Genomic DNA, 19,160 nt, shown 5'->3' on the forward strand with positions numbered 1-19,160 from the left:
CATTAGCTGAACATCTTGAGCTGAAACCATAATGTTAAAAAAAGGGAGATTTATAATGTGTCGTGAATGGTATGAATTTAGATAAGGTTGCACAAAATGTCATAAGGTTGGCCAGTAACTACATTATAAATTTGCTCTGCACATTTCAAGAAATCACAGATACTAAAAAAGTAATAATAGTGAAATGTTAACATCCAAGACTGCAATAAACTGATTTTACTGCAATTGTACATGATGGATTTTTTCCCCTTGACATTTTTCCCTCAAGTGTGTTTACTTCCAAGCTGTGATATATAATGCCATTAACTTACACAGTATTGGTGAAATACAGCTGGTTTATTTCTAGTTAGTGGAGATTTTGTAGCCTTGTAAAGCAAAATAAACATTGTCTAAAATATACGACACTCCATTTTGCTTTAGAATTTTGTTTCAGTATATCTTTCAGGTCCAGTATGCATCTCAATATGGAAAGCAGATTTTTAAATTTATTTATTCAGCACTTTAATGTGTAAAATACTTGCCTTAGGTTGACTTTAACGCTATCTGCTTTGTTGAGCAGCACTGGGTTGTCAAGTTTGATTGTGCACACACACGGACAGCCAGCTGCTATAGAGGCATTCAGGAGACTGATATTAATATTAACTTTTCAGATAAAAAGTATTATTTCCTCCAATCCTTTTTTCTTTGCTTTAGCCACCTGGACCATCACAGCACCAGTCTGACTTCAGACACTTCCTTTCTCTCCTTCTTTAGATGATCAGCCCTGTTAACTGATCTGTCTGGTGGGGCTAACGTCAAGCACAGCAACAGGAGTGCCGGTTAGCTTTGTGGACTTTGTTGTTTAGTCGTTTAGTTGTGTCCGACTCTTCGTGACCCCATGGACCAGAGCACGCCAGGCACTCCCGTCTTCCACTGCCTCCCGCAATTTAGTCAAACTCATGCAGGTAGCTTCGAGAACACTGTCCAACCATCTCGTCCTCTGTTGTTCCCTTCTCCTTGTGCCCTCCATCTTTCCCAACATCAGGGTCTTTTCCAGGGAGTCTTCTCTTCTCATGAGGTGGCCAAAGTATTAGAGCCTCAGCTTCACGATCTGTCCTTCCAGTGAACACTCAGGGCTGATTTCCTTAAGAATGGATAGGTTTGATCTTCTTGCAGTCCATGGGACTCTCAAGGGTCTCCTCCAGCACCATAATTCAAAAGCATCAATTGTTCGGCGATCAGCCTTCTTTATGGTCCAGCTCTCACTTCCATACATCACTACTGGGAAAACCATAGCTTTAACTATACGGACCTTTGTTGGCAAGGGGATTCCTTATTGTGAACTTCCCTGAGATCTATGGTTATAGGACAGTATACAAATTTAACAAATGAATAAATAAAAATTCTTGAGCTGGAGGTCATATGTTTTTAGCAGGAAAATGGAGAAGAATGAAATTTCCCCAACCTTATCAGGAGCTATGTTTTGGTTCATCAGAATGGTTTTGAAGCTTGCATTAACTTGAGAACAACTATGTTTCAATATGACTCCTTAAAAGTGGGAGACATTCTGTTTTTAATCTTGGGTTTATCAGTTTTAGATAAGCTTTGCAGTTAACAGATGATTGTGTTATGATCTATGATGATGAAGATTATCTTGCTTATCTTGAACCGGTGCAGCAGTAACAAAGGTAATGTTCTTTTATCGTTCCCCCTTGGACAGAAGGGACTTGAGTTGAGTCCCAGGTTCATTTAAGGTAGTGAAGAAGAGAGGGGAATGGCCATATGGAGCATGTGATTTGCATACAAAAGGTTGCGGGTTTGGTCCTCCACATCTTTGGGTCTGGCTGGGAAAGATGCCTGATGGAGCAGTGTAGATAATATTGATCTAGATGGAGTGACAGTTGGATTTGGTGCAAGGCAGCTGCTTAAGGTATGTTGTGTGCTCTGAAATAGTACCTAAGCATTTTCTACTTTCACATATATGCAAAGTCTAGAAAGCCCACATACTATGTCCTGCTACAACTTTGAGGTAGTAACTTAAAACAGGAACTTTCTTTAAACCTGCTCTTCCATTGCTACAGTATAGTACATGCGCTTGGAGCTTATTATTTGTGGAAAATTGGTCACTATCAACTTAAGCCCAGTGGGATCTAAATATGATGAATTTGCTCAGGATTCAGCTTTGGTTGTCCTTCAGTGTTATGGATCCTTCCATAGCAATTTGGATATGCTTATAGTTTGCCTGTGTTGTGCAAATTTCATGTTGCTTGCCATAGGCAACCCATCCTTACTCTGAATACAAAGCTCCTTTTTGCCTGCTGTTGTAGATGCTTAGACAGGATTTTATATGTGAACTTAAGCTAGGATAAGGTAGTCTAGGGTTAAACTTTTGCTCTGCCTGAGGAATATGGCTGGTAATGGCATTTGGAAAGGCAGGGCAGTTGTTCAGGGCCGATGGTTGTTTGAAGGGCTCATCAAGCTGAACCATAGCTATGGCGTAATTATCCACCCTCTTCAGTTCCTGTGCTCAGAAGATCAGGAAGAAGTGAATTGAGAAGTGTGCAGATGATAAACTCTTTCCTTGAGGGATGGAGAAATAGCCACTGTTTCTTGTCTAGGGCTTCACACAAAAAATGGGAGATGGCCTTAGTGGTCAGCAAGCTGTTGTAAAACCAGGACCTTGGCTATTGCGTGATCTTTGCATGTGTTTTAAAGGAAATGACAATGGAAGAAAAGTGTGTCTAATACAATATAAAAAGACTAATACACAGGCACTGGCTGATCTTGGAAGGAACAAAACATTCAAGTGCATTTCCCAATTTTTATTCATGTGCGTTGGCCCTTTTGATTGTTTTGTAGAAACTTGCATTCACTTTGCTTTGGGGAAAATGTATGCTATGAGATTTATTCTACCTTTTCCACCTATGTTTCATATTTGCTTAACTTTTTTTTTACCTAGTCACTTTCATTAAAAGAGTACCATGTAATTATTCTGTCAAACTGAGGAACCCTAAAGGTTACTTGGAGTAGCTTATTAACTTGAAAATAAGAGACGGTCCATCAAAAAATCCTCCCTGTAGGTCCCATCAACCCCCATGGGCTGCTCTATTGGGTCCCCCAACCCTTAAGAGGACATTTTGGGATGGGGGGGAGGACTATAGGAGCAAGTGGAAGAAGGGAAAATTCCATTGCATGAGCAGGTTTGCTCCTGCAACATTGGATTTCCCTCTATATTATTGTCACAACATAGGATCGGAAATCAGTTGATCTAGTTTTTCACTAGATTGTGGAACTAATGCTAAGTGGAACCCTTCAATTTGCTGGACTAATGAACAGACATTATTGTCTAGCTGCCATTTCAACTCGAGTCCATTTAATTAAAAGCAGTGTTTAGAGTAACTTTGGTGGCAGTTCTCAAAAGCAGCCACAGTGAACAAAAGCAACTTCAACATTGCAGTTGGATTTTTATTTTTGCAATTCTCTTTTAAAAAATAAAATAAAAATGCACGAACCTCATGTGTAACTTTTGGTGTTCTGTCTTGTTTATTTGCTGTATCATCTTCCACTACCTTAAATGTTTTCACTGGTCTCTCAGGTTAGCAGGGTCACTCTGGATGTATTGTCCAGCTCATGGGTAATAATTCCCAGGCGTCTGGCAAAACTTACTTTTCAAGCCTTCTACACAAATTTCATCAGTTTACAGAAATGACTCAAAATAATCAATTCATTTCAACATTGAGAGGAAAATAGTGTGATATACAGTATATGTATTGTGTGTTTACAATGCAGCAGGATGGTGTGTTAACTTCTACAAACTTTAAAGATTCTGTTTCGCAAGTTTTTCTTGTGTGCTTTAAAATCTTATTTATGTGCAGTTGCCCTTCCTGTGTTGGAAAATGGGCATTGCACACATTCCCATTTACCCAAGGGCACACATATTTACATTTCACTAGGACTGGAGCTATACTGCTGCTGTGATGAATACTCAGGGAGGGGATGGAAAAACCATACAGCTAGAAAATACAAAAATGGCATTAAAATGACAGGCATTTTCCCCAGCATCCCTAGAAACGCTGCCAATGGACCAGTCAAGAACTGTGCCAGCAATGACACCCAATGCTGCTCACACATTGAGAGAGCCAACACAATGTGATAAGGATATACCCCCAGCCCACATCCCTGCACCACCATATACACAACATGCAAGACAATCCTGCAGTGCCCCAGTTTCATCAGCCCTGCAGACTCAGCCCGTAACAAGTCTGCTGTTGCCAAACCCCAAGCATCCCTTCAGACAGTGGTCTGAAGCCCCCTTATGCGCCTTCCAAGCACTGCTTTATGAGCCCAACATGCAAAGGGGAGGAAGGACAGCCTGTACAATGCAGCACCCATGCAGCTCCCCCTGGGCAGAGTACACACAGTCCTGCCTGGCACCCCCAGTTGTTGGGAGTGGCGTAGAGTTTGGTATGGCGTATTTGTACCTGGAGTCTCGAGCTGAGGTGCTTTAGAGCTGTAGGCAGAGAAGTGTAGCAGTGAGCTCAAGTTCTCAGGTGTGTTCTGAAGACAGACTGTTTTGTGCAAAGGTATCCCTTTTTTGTGTGAAGTGCCCTTTCTCCGGGTTTCCATCACCAGAGTTCTGCTGTGCAAGGGTCTAATTGTGCAGAAGGTGGGGCCAGAGAGATACAGCTCCATGCCACATGCCATAATATCAGAGAAGTGGTCTCACCATTGTGGGGCTTGCATACTGGTTGTAATGTGTTTTCATAGGGTGTATGTGGAGTTACACTATAATCTAGGCTCTGCCATGGTGACGTGAGCAGATCTGTTGACAGAGTACTGCTTTGTTTTTGTTTTTTTAAAAAAACCTCCTGTTGACTTTATTGGGGGGGGGGGAGATTTCTTGCACCAGGTTTGGGGCTGGTATAAAGTTGTGCCATCCATGGGATTGTGGCCATTGATTTAAAGGGCACAGGGGTTTGCTGCCATTATGCTTTCCCCAAGATGGCCCCATTCCGCCATTTTGCCAGAGTGCCTCTCCCAATGTCACTGCACCTGTGCCAACATGCTGCCTACAACTCCCATAATCCTTGGCCATTGGCCACGTTGGCAGGATTGATGGGAGTTGCAGTCCCACAACATAAGGAGGGCACCGTATTAGTTAGCCCTGCTGCACCCTTTTAGCTTGTGGAACTTCAGAACAAATTTGCGCTCCACCTCAAATGATTAAGGATCTCTTGAAAAATCTCCACTTGTAAAGTGACGATTTACAGTTGAAAGATTATTGCTTCCTTCATTTCGCTATAATTTACTGTCAGGGAACTGCCATCGGAGCTAGAGGCGGAGGGAAGGCTCCAGAGGGATGCCAGAGAGGGTCCCAGTAGGGAGAGAGGCAGCCCATCTGCTGGGGAAGGAAATCAGCGCAACACCAGTGGAGAAGGGGGGCAGATGGGGGAATCGGAGAGGAGGCTCCAGGACTCTTCACCGGAGACCAGTGGGGAGAGCACGGGTCCTCCGCTGCCCACACCCTCCCTGCGCAGAAGACTTCCGCGCAGGGAGAGTAGGAGGAGACTTGGCGTCAAAGAACTTCTTTGCTGGAAGAAGTTCAAGAAACGCCCACTGATGGATTCTGCCAGCGACTGAGACAGCCACGAAATGAAAGGCTGTCCAGACAGAAAGGGTTCAACCAGGTAACCTAGCCAGGAGTGGCAGCAACTTACGCACGAGCAACCCCTAGAACCATTACATTTACCATGACTATAAATTGCTTCCTTAATTTATTAGTAATAGAAGGGGGGAAAGGTTGTATTTTATTATATGTTACTATGCAAAAAGAGTTTTGAATTTATTAATGAAACTGCTGATTCATCGCTGCAGAGGACAAAACAGTGTGGATTTCTTTTGACTATGTGATTGAAACATATTGTTTTTCTCTGTTTTGGGAAGACTATCCATTAGGTTTGTCACACTTTGTAACAAATTTTGAAACTGCCACTTTCTCCTTGTCATATTTTAGCAATGTTTTAGCCAAATCAATAAAACCAATATGAAATATTCACTTTGTCACAGCTTTGTGATTCCTTTCTTTCCCCTCAATGGGTGGCATATTCCTGATGGGTCCCTGAAGTATGGATAATTACTTATTTAGTGAACAGAAACACAGTGACATATAAACACCTATATAAATACAGTCGCACCTTGGAGGTTGAACGGAATCCATTCTGGAACTCTGTTCGACTTCCAAAACGTTCGGAAACCAAGACGCAGCTTCTGATTGGCTGCAGGAAGCTCCTGCTGCCAATTGGAAGCTGCGGAACCTGCGTTGGACATTCAGGTTCCAAAGAATATTGGCAAACTGGAAAATTCACTTCCGGGTTTGTGGTGTTCGGGAGCCAAAACGTTTGACTTGCAAGGCGTTCGACTGTATATTCTTAATTGGTTCTGATTATGCCTCAGTGTAACAGCACTTGCAGTTCCACAGACAGAAAGATCTAGGTATATTAAAATGAACTTTATGTGCTGCATTTCATGTTTAATGATACATGAAAGCTTGATTTCTTAACAGCTAGAGTATTGTTGGGCTAGCAGCTGAGGAGGAAATTTTTTGTCAGTTCAGAGACCTTGGCATTTTGGTCTGTCTGTCTCCAAGCTGAATAGCTGCTTGTTTGAGGTAACTAGGTTGTCTTTGTGGATCTCCTTGGGAGAAAAAAAAACCTTCTGTGTTACATATCCCAGTAGAGGCGAAAGACTGGGGTACTAGTGCCAAAATTAACAGGAACAAAGTGCTAAGATTGTACCAATGGGCAAAAGTGGTTTCTCTCAAGTTTGCTCAAAGAGCACTGAATGAAAAATGAGATTCTGAAAGAGCAATTGCTCTGGCACTGGTAGGTAACTATAGCTGAGGCCATGGAATAAATGAGTATTTATGTAGGAGATTCTGTACCTCCATGTCAGACTGCTGCTTTTTAGGCTACAAGGAAGCCTTTTTGGCACTGGAGACACTGAGGACTAAGGCTGGACTCAGGAATACCCTGCTCAATTATGCACTACGCAGGAGTGAATGAGGACAGCGTGTACACAAACTGTAGAGTTCCTAAAGGAACATCTTGTTCAGGGGCCTGCCTATTCTGAGGGAGGATGCCCTGCTATCTAAAATATTCCCTGAATGTGTATTTCCACCATTTCCCTGAAAAACCTCAAAAGGTACAAGGTGTACAACTGTTAGTGACTGCTACTGTAATGAGCTGCTCTGATTTAAACTTTATTCTTTAAAGTTTAACTTCAACCTAGATCCCTGGCTGTCAGCTAGCTTTCTTGGAAGAACACTTTAAGAACTGAATGAGGGGTTATAGCCCATCTCCTCAGCTCCATTGGCTTCCTAAGTGGGCCTGCTGGCAAGTTCAGTTCCCACCTTATTTCACATTATTTTCTGGCCTACATCGGCACTTGAGTGTTCCGTTACGCCAGAAGCGGTTTAGTCATGCTGGCCACATGACCTAGAAAGCTGTCTGTGGACAAACGCTGGCTCCCTCAGCCTGAAAGCGAGATGAGCACCACAATCCCATAGTCGCCTTTGACTGGACTTAACTGTCCAGGGGTTCTTTACCTAGGATACCGTAGTAGGTACGAGCATGTTGCATGTTAATTTGGAGGGGTTTTTTTGTCGCTGAAACAGGATTTTCAAAAGTATCAGCGTTCCCAACCCCACTTGCCTTGCACATTAGCAGTGTTATAGTTTGAAGCCTAGGAAGTGGGTGAGTAGTTGATAGTCTGCAGTTTGCCTGCTCCTTCATGCTTTCTAGATTGGTTGCTTCATCTGGGATGCAGATGTGTTGTGAAAAACCAACACTGTCTCTCTCTCTTTAAAGACTTGGGACTTCAATGGCATTATAAATATACATGTTTCTCTAGAATATATTTGCATTAGATTGATAAGGTCTATGAATAACAGTGATTTCTTTTAGATCAGAAAGATAGATTTCAGTTATATGTACAGTACTGGTAAAGACAGCTTTCCGCGTTTGTCAAATTTTAATAAACATTTCTCCCCCAACAGTGCAGATATATTCTGCTTACAACTTGTAGCGCAAAAGCATAGCAACATTATTTTATATTATAGAGTTGCAATCTTCTTCTAGGAATCATTCTCAAACGTCTGATATATATACAGAGAGTTTTGATGACGACATTTTTGGCTGTACTCTAGTTGTTGCTGTTTACGTTTCTGAATGGTTGTGGATTAAGGCGGTATGTCCTGGTGAACAATCAGACTTTGTATAGCCCACTTTCAACCAGTGTTGGAAACTGAGATATGAAAGCTAGGAGCTAAATGGCATCTTAAGCTTAGGTTATGGGTGCAACAACAGAATGTCTAGGCACATTTTTTAATAAGAATACCAAGCTGAAAATGAATGAACTAAAATATTATGTTCATTTTTCACATGATCTAGTCCTTCTCCTGCCCACCCCCCTAATATTCTTAAGAGGGTCTCTTATCCAGTCTTCAGAGAGTAGCTGGAAATGGGGAGGCAGAAAAAGCTCCTCCTTTCCTTCCACTCTGCAGTTTTAATCTGAAATCTTGGGCACAGTACTGCACCCAGAGCTCAGAAACTGCTTGCGCTAATGAAATTCCCTGTCACAAAATGCACCTAAAACAATGGGAGTTTCGAACACTGCTTTCGACCCATCTGATTTTTTTAAAAGGTTCATAAGGTTGCCTGACTGTAATAATATGAAACTTATGCATATTGAAAACAACAGAAGATTTGTTGGGAGGGATGAATAAGTGTGGATTTATTCTGCACAAAACACAGCTGCTAGGGACTTTTGTCTCTTTAAGAATGATTCAGCTAAAAGGCGAAGAAAGAACAGGTCAAAAGGGAGTTTGGGCCCATGCTGGTATTTCCTGCAAGCTAAATAACTCCAGCAGGGTACAGAGCTAAACAAACCTTGAACGTTTCTAGAGTTTATAAAGACAAGCTTCTTACTTGGGACTCCGTGGTGATAAACAAAAACGGATTTTAGTTGGAATTTTATAGAGTTTTGGGAGATGCTATAGTGAAGATTCAAAGAGTGCGATATACAAAGTCCTCCTTTCAAATCTCTCTTCAATGTGATAAGGAAGCTTCTGTCTGTGACTCTTAGGCTGTGTACACACCATACATTTAAACCACACACCTTGCCACATCAAATCTTGGGAAATTTAGTTTAAGGTGCCGGGAAATGTAGCTTTGTAAACTACAGTTCCCAGAAATCTTTGGGGTGGAAATGTGCTTTAAATGTATCTGCAGTCTTAGTCCCTGATTCTGCAGTATGAGAATCAAAGTATGCGGGGATGTTGACTTCCAGGATTGTTGTAAGACTTATTGAGATAAGGGAGGGTTGTCCAATGGTGACCTTTAAGCTAACTGAAAGGACTTCTGCTTGTGCATGGCTGAGAACCTGGTTTTCACTGATTCCAACCCCCTGCCCTGCTCAGCCACCTGCGCCCCAGCCCAAAAGCTGCTCCTGAGGATTGAGGGGTGCTCCAAAACAGTATGGAATATAGCACAGAATGGTTCAGTGCATAGTGTCCTGTCTCGTATGAACAGAAGTACGTTCTGCAAGCATGGGGGTTGGGGCTCTGTTCCCAGAGCCCACTTGAGAGGGCTGAAGATTCCTGAGGATCAAACCCCTCCCCCTTTGTAAAGCCTCATAGCCCTGTGGTTGCGCAGCAACATGTGTTCCTTCTTCTTATTTTTGCTCTATGATACGCTCAGGTTGTTTCGTTACTGTCAGTCATGACATAAACGGTTTCATTTCATGTTATCTGTGTGTGTTTCTGTGTGCTTAGAATCTCCATAGGTCCACCAATGTGGTCTACCAAGCTCACCACGTTAGCAGGAGTAAGAGAGGGCAAGTCGTGGGCTCAAGAGGTGGCTTTCGAGGCTGTACAGTGTGGCTCACAGGTATTGTACTCATGATTAACTCAGCAAGTTGGCGCATGGGAAAAGCTATTCACACAGTGAACAAAGTTACTGTATTGCAACTGATGGGTCCATTATAATAAGTCACATATAAGGAGAAAGAGGTGTTGTTTAATGTTCAGTTCAGCATGGCCAAGAGGTGTGAGTTCCAAATGCTTTAATACAGCGGTGGTGAATTGCTGGCCCATGGTTTGTGCTTGGCTCCCCAACCATTTTATTTTTATTTCATTTGTTCCTGCCACAGACACCCACCAGCCTTGCCAGTGGCGTGGCTCATCTGACAAATAGTTAGGGGGTGACAACCCCTGTGTGTCAGCTGATCTACGTGTGCCCTGTATCTGTGTGTGTTTGGTGCGTGTGGCATAGGTGCATATGTGAGGCAATGTATTTGTTACTGTCACTGGATGCTCAGAAATTGAGACTTCATGTAGAGCCATACTTCATGTAGAGCAGTCCTGGGTGGCCACAGCAGCTCCCTGGCTCCCATTTCCCCAGCTAGAGCTTTTTTTTATGTCTATCTGTAGCCAAAATGGACTGAAAGAAGCTTCCACAAACTGTTCTGTTAGTCAACACTCCACTGTAGACACCTTTTCCCTGAGCAGTTAGAATATTTGTGAACATTTCCCAGCAGCTCAGTCAATGGATAAAGAGACTCATACATGACCAAAGACAAACATACATACCTGTTGTTTGATAAGTTAGATAACTTGTTTATAAAGGAATAAAAATGTTTTATTAAATGAGTTTAGTTGCATGATCTTTGAGAACTTATTTTATGACACATTTGTGAATGTGATGGGTCCTTTGGTTTACATGAAAAATCACAGATTTTATGCACTGCCTATTATTAATACAGGTCTTTCTGGTGCTGGCAAGACAACCATTGGGTTTGCACTTGAAGAGTACCTTGTGTCTCATGGCATCCCTTGTTACTCCCTTGATGGGGATAACATTCGTCACGGACTCAACAAAAACCTTGGCTTCTCTGCTGATGACCGAGAAGAAAATATCCGCCGCGTTGCTGAAGTTGCCAGGCTGTTTGCCGATGCCGGACTTGTTTGTATAACAAGTTTCATTTCGCCATTCTCAAAGGTAAACCTTTCAAGAAAAACAGCATATTTCCCATGCTGTAAAAGCTACTTTTACTAGTATTTGTGGAAAGAAGATACATAATTTCCACCCTCCCTTCCCAACAGGTGGGCGGGGTTTGCGACACTGAGCGGGCTTACCTGGTCTGGTGCCTCCCACCTGGGTCAGGGTGGCTATCGTCCGGCCCCCGGCCTGGGAGGACAATGGACGGCCAGCTGGGGGTGGGGTGAAGGCCAAGGGAAAGAGGCCAACCCCTTTGGCCAAACCTCACTTTGTTTCTTCCTCTTCAACATTTGGGGGCTAAAAATACAGTCCTTTAAATATATTGTTTCCATGTAAAGCATTGTCAAGGAGTGTTGGAATGGAGGTTGGTCCAATATTTTTATTCAGCATTATGCAAGAGAATTCTGTTTATAAAATATAAGCATGTTTCTGGCAGAGAGAGAGAGAGAGAGGCTGTGTCCTGTGTTTGTGTGCCCTGTAGGTCTGGATACATCCCATGTTTGGATTGATGTTGGCATTTTAAATGTGGGTATATCTCTTCTTTTATTTTAAATGTTAACTTAATGCTGACGTATCGTGCTGTTTTGCTGCTATTTGTGGGTAGATGCCCTGAAAAAGCAGGATAAATACCTAGAAACAAATATACAAATAATATGAGAGAGAGAGAGAGCTTTCAATGTCCTGTCATGTCTCTCTCTGTGTGAGTGTGAGTGTTTGTACTGTAACACAAAAGGAAACAAATGTTAGCATTGGTATGCTCTTATTTACTCTGCTTTCCTTTTATACAGGACCGCCAGAATGCAAGAAACATTCATGAGGCAGCTGGACTTCCTTTCTTTGAAATCTTTGTGGATGCTCCCCTGAATATCTGTGAGAGCAGGGATGTGAAAGGCCTTTATAAAAAAGCACGAGCTGGAGAAATAAAAGGTATGCCAGTTTTTGCATCTACTGATAATGTATTCTATTCCCCACATGGAATCCCCAGTTCACATCACCCCCCATCCCACTTCTTCCAGAAGTCTCCCTTGAGCAGCAGACTTGCTTTGGCTGAACTCTGCTCCAGTCTGAATTTGTGTGTTACTAGATACCCAGCTGAGAGATGCCAGGGGCCTCCCATGGCTGTGCCATGGCTAACTGCAGCTATGGACCCAACACAGCTGTGTTGCAGGAAGGAAGGGGCACTCTTCTAGATAGCTAGATAGGAAACTCTGCTGCCTTGGAATGTAGCGATTTCTCTGTTGTGTTTTCACTTAAGTAGTTGATGAGAGGTCTCCAGCAGTTCGTGCAAAAGATGCAAAAGCCATTCCTAAGCATGGGTGTCCTGAAAGAGAACACATTTCATTGCCCTTTTTAACCGCTTGACTGCCATGCTTATGTTTATGTAAATGAATATTCCACACTCTAGGATTCACTGGAATTGACTCAGATTATGAGAAACCAGAAGCGCCTGAGATTGTGCTGAAAACCAACGTATATTCTGTCACTGAATGCATCCAGCAGATTGTGGACCTCTTGCAAGACCAGGTACACTGTTTAAGTAACGAAACCTAGAAAAGCATGAATGTCTCTCCCCCCCCCCTTCCCAGACCCATTTTTAAAAATGAATATTGTCACTAAGGGCCTACACATCTTCTTTTTATCCTCAGAACATTGTTCCGCCAACTGCGATCAAAGATGTTCTTGAACTGTTTGTCCCTGAAAATAAAGTTGAACAAGCTCGGGCTGAAGCCAATACACTGCCTTCTGTGAAGATTACCAAGGTAAAAGAGTAGTAATCTGGAGGAGTGAAATTGTGTTAATCTGCTGTCGCAAAACCATCCAATGGTAGTAGATTTCTTCATCCTTACATTCCTTCCTGTGTTCCAAGGATTATGCATTGTTTGGTGCACTGTGTATCAGGGAGGTCTATCAGTGCATGGAGCCACTAATTCTTGTTGGTGCCACTTCACCACCGTCTTCATTCACATCTAAAGCAGCATCATAATACCACTTTAAACAGTCATGGCTTCCTCCCAAAGCATCCTGGGAGCTGTAGTTTGCTAGAGGGCACTGAAAGTTGTTAGGACTGCAGACCTCTATTCCCCCTCATAGAGCTACAATTCTCAGAGATCCCTGGGAAGAGGGCTTGATTGTTAAAACCTCTCTGGGAATTGTAGCTCTGTAAAGGGGATGGGGGTCTTTGAACAACTCTCAGCACCCTTTAATGAATTACAGTTTCCAGGATTCTTTTGAGGAGAAGCCTTGGCTGTTTAAAGTGAAATGATGCTACTTTAAATGTATAGTGCAGATGGGATTAAAGCCTGTGGCAGTATATTCCCAAGAAGGCTCTCCAATCCTTATTTCTATATATGTTCTATCAGAAGATAACCAAAAAAAGACCCAGAACTAGCTCTGCCATCAAGCCGATCGAGCAAACTGCACCAGCTTGCCAATTTTATAGTTTAGTATATTTTTATTACTCTTGGAGGGGTGCCATCTGAACGTTCTGCATCGGGTATCAAAATCTCTTGGATTGCCTTTTGAATGCTTTCCAATCCTAGATTTTTACTGGCTTCTTTTAACTACTTCTGGATTTTAATGGATATATATTTATTATAAAATAGTTGTTTTCCTGTTTGTATTGCATTTTGGAAGTGATCTTTGTAGATTTTAATTATGAATTTATTGTAAGTTCATTGCCCATCACTTTGTCCACCTACCTGGTAGAGAGGCGGCTGGCAAAGGCGGTAAATAAACATTCCCAGGGCATCTTAAAGACTGACACATTCACTGTGGCATATGCCTTTGTAGACTAGGATCTACTTATTCAAATGCAAGATGCGAGAGTAAATTGGATAAATAGTTCTGTTCCAGATAATCATCCATATCACTCTGTCTACTGTATACCTAGGGAAATCAGAGTCCAGCTAAATATACATAGCCTTCTCATTGTGTTCAGTAAAATACTGTCATATGTAATCAGTACTTAAAACATTTCTTTGCTACCTTATGCCTTAGTGTCATCATTGGGTGCACCAGGGGTGAGGAACTATTTGTTGAACTATAACTCCCATAATCTCTGACCATTGGCTATGCAGACTGGGCTTGTTGGGAGTTACATCTGGAGAATTAAGGCTTTCCCTTCCTGATTTACACTATGGAAAGGTTCCTCAGAAAGACTCGTTTCCTCTCAGCTAACTCTGGCAGAAGTTGCTGGCCCCCTTATGTGTCATGGACATGCGAATGAGAGAGTTTACAAGATGGGTTGCCATTATGCCTCAGGGAGCCAGAATCCAAAATCCTGCGTGTACCTTAGGTTTTCCCAGTTCCATAATATTCAAACCGTATTCTAAGGAACCCTCTAAAGCTTATCCAGACTTTCATAATAATAAGAGGAGTAAAAGGCTGCTTGTTTGCCACTGCCAGTCTCCCTCTAGAATGCACTAAGTTGATAAAGGAGAGTCTTTGATGTATGCTTAGGCCACCAACCTTTAACTTACCTGTGAGTTTGGGGACCCATTTCCTAATTGTTATTATTATTTTTACTGTGTATCTGTGTACTGTGTACTGTGTATGGTGGTAGTGCTGTTGTTGTGGCCCACTTCAGATCAGGCCACAACCATGTAAGTGTGAGGGAACTTCACCATCTGAAGACCAATGTTCTAGGTTAGTCATTCACTTCAGCCAGGACTACACCAAGGCCCAGTGGCCCCAGTCTGCACCCTGTGTTAATTCCAGGGTCAAAAACATTCCTTAAGGTACTCAGCTACACACAGGTGTCCTGTGGCCGACTTACAGACAAATCAGTTTAGAAAGGATTCTCTGAGGGCAAGATGTTTGAAATTCCTTGTACTAGCTAAGAATAGATCTCTTTAAATGCAATGCCCTTGCTGTTTTCTTTTTTTAAAAAAACCAAACAAACATAAAATGAAGATTTAACAACTGCTAGTCAACACTGAGTTTATTCCAGGCTTCTTTTATCTTTGATGCTTTTGATCCCAATGCAATTGGACTCAAAATGATTCCCACAACACCTGTGGCCATCTACTGGATAATATTTGCAGGTGCAGCCATTTACGCTTCTACAACTGCATGATTAGAAATTAATATCTGGCTGCTTCTGTAGAAATTCTAGCTTTTTTTTTTTTTTGAGGGCTGTGTGTGTATTATTATTAATTGCATGCCCTTCGTATATATTTGAGTTGGGAGTATGTTGATATAAACCGGCTATAAGCAAGCAGTAAATTTCCAGAGCTGTGAGGGGGATCCAAAACCTGCCTCCTACACAGTGTCTACCAGGTTAAGAGGCTTTACAACCTTAATGATGAATCCAAGTGCACCTTTTATTTATTCTTATATCAGAGAATGGTTGGTATTGCTGTTGAAGGAAGAGGAATTACATGTGGGGATAATATTGCATTGTAGCGAAGGTTTCCCAATATTGCTGGCATTGTGTGATCTGGTCATGAACCATGAGAAATCTCTTGGGGAGATACAGTTCACAGTATATGGGTTTCCCTCAACATAACCTGCCCATTATAATGACTGACACCTGCTAGTAAAAAACATGTGGTTGTGATGTTTTATGCCTTTTGTTTTGGTCATAAGTAACTTACACTTTTTAGTAATTGGGCTTGTATTTTAGTAGTGGAAATGTAGTTGCTTTTATCTAAGAAAATATTTTTTGGGGGGGCCAAACAAGAATTGGGGACGCTCCATTGTATTTAATTAGAAAGTAATTTGCAATACTTAAATGTGTGAAAACAGGCAGTCTTTACTTGTGTTGTAAATCTGCCATATGGTGTTCTCTTTTTTTCAGTTGGATCTACAGTGGGTTCAAGTCCTAAGTGAAGGTTGGGCCAGCCCATTGAAAGGGTTTATGCGGGAGAAAGAATACTTGCAAGTTATCCATTTTGGCACCTTGCTTGATGGTATGATTTGCCGGCTCCTACACTTTGTCTTTAGAGCTTTTGCCTGCCTATATGCACATTGCGGGAAATTCAGCAGAAGAAATCAGTTCAGAACACTTACCTGTTGAGGTGACTGGAGCATAGCTTTTGAATGAAACAGTTCACATTACTGCTGTATTGGGAGATGTGAAAAAACCTGCTGATCACAGGTGCATCCATGCCAGATTCTGGGCATGTCCAGTTGAACTAGACCTAGCCTCACTCCCAAGGGCCACAGAAAATGCACAAAGCCTAAGCCTTTGTTTTGGGGGAGCATTTCAGGCAGTCATAAAAGCTTTCCTCTTTATTTCCCAAGTCGCTGGGCTTTAAAATGCTATTTGTGGTGTAATGGATAGAGTGTTGGTCTAGGAAGCCTTGGGTTCAAACCCCCACATGCATGAATCTCAATCAGTTATCTTGGATCACTAACTGGGCATAATGCAGCAAAAGTGAGTTGTAACTAAATTCCCCCAAAACCTAGAGCTGAAAGTAGTTTAAGGGATGCTTTATTTCCCATAGGGTATGCACACATTTCTTATGTCCCACCATTGCCCCCTGCAAATAGGATTTTGTTTTTTTGAAAGAATACACAACCTGGAAATCTTAGGAAAGTGGAATGGAGCCCTCTTCACTTAAGTCCTATTCCACTGCTTGCCATAATATTTATTTGCAAAGAACCTTCATGAGATAACACGTGTGATCTTTTAATCTTGCCTACTATATGGAGTTGTTGTTATTAACATAAAATAGGAAAACCTCAGAGCCCTTATCATGTGCAACTAGCGGCCCCAAATAAAAACCTACATTCTCACCTGCATAAAAGGACAGATTCAGTCAGTGGGTTCCAGCCTTGCATCATAATACAGAACAGGATGCACAACTGCACCTGCGTTAGCTGCACCCTTGAGAACCTTTTCCTCTCTTCCTGCATTGGTCTGAATGAAGCAATAGGATGTTGAGGGTTAGAACATCAAATTGAAGTTATTTGCCTGGGGGTAGGGGGGTGGGCCAGTTAAAATATGGTTGATAATTGTGCTTATATTTTGCCAGGAAGGGGTAGAGTTGATATATCCGAGCTTGGTACGTATTCATTTGTTTTCTTCCCCCACTATGGTATGAAAATAATTACAGTTATGAGATTTTCATTTAAAAGGTTAGAAAATGTATGTTATAGAAATGAAATTTTGATGTAGAGGGCTGCAATCTGTTACGAGTATATTCGTGATCCAACCAGTTACCAGTACCAGGTTCCTCAAGCATTTTTATTGGCTGGGAAAGGATATGTCTTAATTGGCTTTGATCCCTGATTGGCAAAGCTCTTATTAATTTCCATAGATCAGGCTTGCACTCAGTTCTTTTGTTTAAGGCGATTCCTCACTGAATATTAGCCATGTGCAACTTGTCAACCACTGACCCACATGCAGCTCTCCAGTCCCATACGCTGAATATTTGATGATAAGGCCATTGGCGGAATCCGCAGTTTTATCTCTAAAATCTATATATTTCCAAAGAGCTTTCGATAAGACTTAAATAAAAATGCATCTGGTTGAATTGCACTATGAATATATTAAAAAGTTCCTGATTATGCATGGATTAAATATGGGTGACCTATAGACTTGGTAAGTATAAAATTTAAACTAAGGTCAGCAGAATCTGCACGGTGGCTTGGATTCAAAGGTTCCCCCTCCGTGAGCAGAAAACCTCTTTTGATCATGGAAGGGCTGTGGAAGAGTGTTGCATAAGAACAGTTCTTCTGTTTCCGCAATACCATTTGCTATTATTGCTCTGGATTCCATACAGTAACTGGTTTTACTTTACATCCCTGACACATGTGCAAAGCAAGCCCTCGCAGCTGGAATGCAGAAAAGCACTTACACCAGCCACTTGCAAACACAGCTATTTAAAATCCCCAAGCACCAAGAGCCAAGCAAGCCTGGCTTTCCTAATGTTTGTTAAGTGGCTATTGCAAGCACTTTTCAATGGGGACATGTTTGCTCTCCAGCCATGATGTCATACTTTCCAGGGGTGAACGGCATGTGTCCAATGTAGTTGCACAATTAATTTGGATGCTGCAGTGTAGTCCAAGATACTTTATTGCATTAGACCTTCAGCTTGTAACCCAGCCATTAAGGCTTGCTTTGCCCAAATGTAAAGGATTTAAATAAAGTCTTCAAAGAACAGTGCTAACGACTGTACTTGCTTTTTGCTTGTGCGTCTTTGGATCCAACCCATAACCAAGATGATCCTTGGATAATCTCAAGGATAGTTAGAGTAGTGCAAATAATCACCAAATCCATTAAAATTTTACTTTGGAATTGTAATGAAAATCACATGCATTCAATGGTTAAAACTGCCATGATACTTCATTTCAAATTTGTCATTGATTATATTTTTTATGAACTGAAACCTTCAAAAAAAGTTTTAATATGTTTGCAAGCGTTAAAAACAACCACCAGCTAAAAAAAAAATTGGGTAAGTTTACTAGAGGGTATAGTTTTTACAAAGTAAATGTTGTGTTTGAACAACAGCAAAACAAAACTGATTGTAAATATAGGAACACTGGATGCACAACAAAACAGAAAGGCAAAGTGATATTTTGATGCTAAGAAATGGCATAAACTCAGTATGTGATAGCCAACATTAGTCACAGTCTGAGTAGACCTATTGAAATAAATGAATTTACATAACTCTGAGTAGGTCTTATGTTGGGTATTACTCAGTATTGCACATACTGGAATGAGCAAGAGCATGAGTAACAGGGTTTTTTAGTGTGTGGGGGGGTGGATATGCATTTGGAAAATGTGCATTTGGAAAAATTGGTGTGAGGGATGAGACATGTTAGGTATATTTGTTTATTAAGCACTTTACTGTGTTGAGGGCAATATGAACAAAATCATATAAGGAAAGAATGCACTGAATTTCCATATTACTGTATTAAAAGACTTTTTTCTCTGGGGCCAGAACCTCCTTTGCTGCACCTTCATCTTTGAGAAGATAATGCTTCTTTGCATCCTTGTAAATACTCTCAAAGTACTCCTGTTTTGTGCCTTAGGCCTGTCTCACACCCTGTGTTCCTTCTTCAGTCTATTCAAACACAGCTGGTGTTTTGATATTCTATTATATATTTTGATGTTATAATGATGTTATATTATAATGGATGTATTAGAAGTGTTTTGTTTCAACAAATTGTTGGGTCCTG

At 41.6% G+C, this 19,160-nt stretch overlaps 1 protein-coding gene across 1 annotated transcript in view; it reads left to right on the forward strand.

The window, feature by feature from the left end:
- PAPSS2 (3'-phosphoadenosine 5'-phosphosulfate synthase 2) overlaps nt 1-19,160 on the forward strand; it is a 45,172-nt gene that overhangs the window by 12,235 nt on the left and 13,777 nt on the right. Inside the window, exons 2-8 of the mRNA XM_053387403.1 lie at nt 9,809-9,923; nt 10,798-11,033; nt 11,822-11,960; nt 12,439-12,557; nt 12,680-12,793; nt 15,832-15,943; nt 17,012-17,041. Coding sequence (XP_053243378.1) covers nt 9,809-9,923; nt 10,798-11,033; nt 11,822-11,960; nt 12,439-12,557; nt 12,680-12,793; nt 15,832-15,943; nt 17,012-17,041 — 865 coding nt within the window. The remainder of the gene's footprint in view (nt 1-9,808; nt 9,924-10,797; nt 11,034-11,821; nt 11,961-12,438; nt 12,558-12,679; nt 12,794-15,831; nt 15,944-17,011; nt 17,042-19,160) is intronic.

Source organism: Podarcis raffonei, chromosome 5, assembly GCF_027172205.1.
Source record: "Podarcis raffonei isolate rPodRaf1 chromosome 5, rPodRaf1.pri, whole genome shotgun sequence".
Classification (NCBI taxonomy): Eukaryota; Metazoa; Chordata; class Lepidosauria; order Squamata; family Lacertidae; genus Podarcis; species Podarcis raffonei.